This window comes from Camelina sativa, unplaced genomic scaffold (assembly GCF_000633955.1).
Source record: "Camelina sativa cultivar DH55 unplaced genomic scaffold, Cs unpScaffold00595, whole genome shotgun sequence".
NCBI classification, from domain to species: Eukaryota; Viridiplantae; Streptophyta; class Magnoliopsida; order Brassicales; family Brassicaceae; genus Camelina; species Camelina sativa.
The window spans coordinates 6,636-9,963 of NW_010921748.1; the positions used below are offsets into that span (position 1 = coordinate 6,636).

Below are 3,328 nucleotides of genomic sequence, written 5' to 3' on the forward strand. Positions count from 1 at the left end.
TAATTGAATTTTGAGAAAAATTCATGTATATTTATGGTATTAAGACAAGAAATAGTCTGTGTAAACTGAAACAAGTAATTCAAATAGTGAAAACAATATATTGAACAACTTTTTTAAAAAAAAGAGAAAGAAATTTTAGATAAAAGTATAAAATCAAAAAAAATATTGGTAGAAAAATTCAAGTGTCAAGCTTTCACTAATTTGGATAAGAATTTACTATGCGACAGTTAATTAACCACTTTGGAACGGGCACTTTGAAATTTTGGGATTTTTGAAAACAGTTATATACTTTTTTTAAACTATAATTATTTGGATAGTTTCAACTAACTAACAAAAATATATTCAACGAGAAATTTGGTATCCCATCTAATTTCTTACCCATCTCTTTTAATAAACATTGTCTAATGGATAATTATATAAAAAAGAACAAAGAGAAAAAATAACCGGATGGATATGGGACGAGACGAGACAATGGGATGAGACTAGACGAGACGAGAGAAGATGGGTTGGAACATGTGGAGATAGGACGGGACGGGACGTACATTCCCGTTCTAAAGTAAATATAATTCTTAGTCTTACGAATTTAAAATTTATATGAAATATTTGTTCCGTGCTATAGCACGGGTTACTACCTAGTCTTCAGAATAAAATGTCTTCAAATTCAAAAATAAAAAAAGAAAAAATATTTCATACATTTAGACAATAATATCCTAAGTTTAAAGACACCAAAACTTATTTAAGTAATAATTTTCTTCGTTTACCATTATTTTTTTTAACTTTAAGACATCTTTTCTGAAAGATGAGGAATGGAGATGGTCTTACAATTTCTGTGTGAAATCTTAAAGAGCCATCAGCAATAGTGATTTTTATCACTATATCTTAAAATTAATATAATCCTACTTGGTGCACAAAAAAAAAAATATAATCTTTCTTTATGACTGGTAATAAATCTTTCTTAGACCATTAAGTATATATATATATATATATATATATATATATAAAGAGGGCTCTATTCTACTAAATTATGTTTTAGTGGCCTCTATATCAAAATCAAATAGTAAAGAATTCCTTAAATATTAGTTAAGATCTCTTTTTTACATTATTTAAGGTCCTTTTAAAGACGATATGGGATTCTAACATTTCCAAAGACACAACCAATCATCGAACGAAAACAAAGCGAGGAAAAGAAAGAAACAAACATACTTGTCTCAACTATAGAGGTTACTTTAGTACATATATAGGCTACAGAGACTACTTTAGCACACACACGCACAACCCTATATATAGGCTAAGATTGTGATGTAATTTTATACAAGAACTAAAGTGAAAAAGAAAAGAAAAAAGTTTGATCGATGATTGTGAGAGATGATGGGACCAAACTGTTATATATTATTTTAACTTACCAAAAAAAAAATTTTATGTCATCTGTTCCTGTCTTGACTATAAAGTGCTGTGTTATTGATTTGTTTTTCCAACTTTTTAGGTGGTTTGGGAAAGCTGTGTCTCTATTTCTTTCTTTGGCTGTTTCAGTCGTAAGTGTCTCTTTCAGTCTTCCACTTACGTGATTTTAGTGGTTAAGCTCTTTTGTTTTCTTGGCCCGTAAGTTTCTCGCCCACACGAATTGGGAGAAAAGCCATTTGTTTTCTTGACTGAAAAGTGTAAAGGGTCTCTCTATTACGTAAGATTGTTTTTGTTTGTCTTGTTGTATAGTAGAGAAGTAATCTTGATGATATTTGAGTCTATGATTCACGTGTCCTAGTTTTAAGGTTTACTTATGGTCTTATGCTGCTGAACAGATTAACCAATAATTAATACAATAATACTGTTAGGTAGCTTAGAAAGAAAAAAAAAACATTACTTCTTAATTATATCTCAACCCCATGCAGTACCAATACAAGGTACTAAAATACTACATATCAAGCTCTTCATGATAGCTTTAGGCAATTTGCTTTATGTATATATAATCAGACTTTTTGTGTTTCACACACAAGCTACATCAGATTAATAAGTACACAACCATTTTTTTTTCTTTTTTTTCAAATAAATTTACACATCAAATAGTGTTTTCTTGTTAGCTATGGTACACTCTCTCATCCCTTTGTTGCCTATCATAGTGTATCTTAATCTCCCTACTCTCCAAACCATTTAAAATAGGCTCGGAAAATTATCCGGGATCCAAGATCCATTCCGTATCAAAACCAATCTGATGATCAGATTCTGATCTTAGTTTATCTCAAACAAACTTACAATTCTTTATCCAAAATAAGAAAACTCATAAGTTCAGCAAATTTAGAAAAAAACGCAGACGTACGTAAAAATGACTAATTTACTAATATATGGTCTCAATTTGAGACAGATCGCTCGCTGGATACATTTATAGTTACATACTAGAGCGTAGAGCCACTAAAACATCATCTACGCAACGTCGTCTCTAAAACAAGAAAAAGGACTCTGAATCTGAAGCTGCATATCACTTATTACGTGCTTAAGCTCAGAGGTTTCCTCTTTGAGCTGAGCATTCTCTTCAATAACCTTTTCGTGAGACTCCAAGACGCGGTTAAGCTTATGAAGCAACTGATGATTCTCATTCCTAAGCCACAACACCTGTGACCAAAGGTCATCCACTTGTCTTTGCTTCCTCATACGAGATCTCCTTGCCGATTCTCTGTTCGATACCTTCCTTCTTTGCTTCCTCTCATTGACTATATCGCTATGATTCTCTTCTGCTTCATCTGAGGTCGAGTTGCTCAAACTCATGAACTGTGGGGAGTTGACACTAGTTTGGAAGGTGTAGAAAGGATTGGGGTTTTGTCCTTCGACGCAAAATGGCGAGGATGTAGGGAAATGGGAAAGGTACGAAGGTGGGCAACCATGGAGGCTGAAAATGTTCATGGATGGTTGCATTATCGGCGACTGCTTGGGACGCAAGGTTAGGGTTTTCTTTCTTAGATGATTAGAGAGAAGAAAGATAGTAGGACTTGCGAGTTGTGTGATGAATGTTTGATGTGTGTGTGTGTGTGTTGAGAATAGGTGGTTCATATAGACTAGTAGGGGACAGTGTGGACCATTGTTTCTTCATTTGGGTCAAACCAATAGAAAAGCATCTAACAATCATGCAACTAAAATGCGTATCTTTTTTAACAATAAAAACTAAAATGCGTATCTTTATATAATTAATGAAAAAAAATATATATTAGAAGACAAAAAAAGATTGTTAACTTTAAGTTTTAGAAGAAAAAAAATGCAAAGAGGGAAAAACAAGATTATTAGAACATAACATTATATATATTAGATCAATTATTATACTAGACCAAACAATTTTTTTTTT

The 3,328-nt window shown here is 32.1% G+C and overlaps 1 protein-coding gene across 1 annotated transcript; it reads right to left on the bottom strand.

Annotated features, from left to right (window-relative positions):
• Nucleotides 1–2,308: 2,308 nt before the first annotated feature.
• On the bottom strand, nt 2,309–2,984 carry LOC104773617 (basic leucine zipper 43). Its single transcript, XM_010498265.1, has one exon. It carries the CDS (start codon nt 2,902–2,904, stop codon nt 2,416–2,418), a length of 489 nt encoding a protein of 162 aa, XP_010496567.1. The 5' UTR covers nt 2,905–2,984; the 3' UTR covers nt 2,309–2,415.
• Between the last annotated feature and the right edge of the window lie 344 nt (nt 2,985–3,328).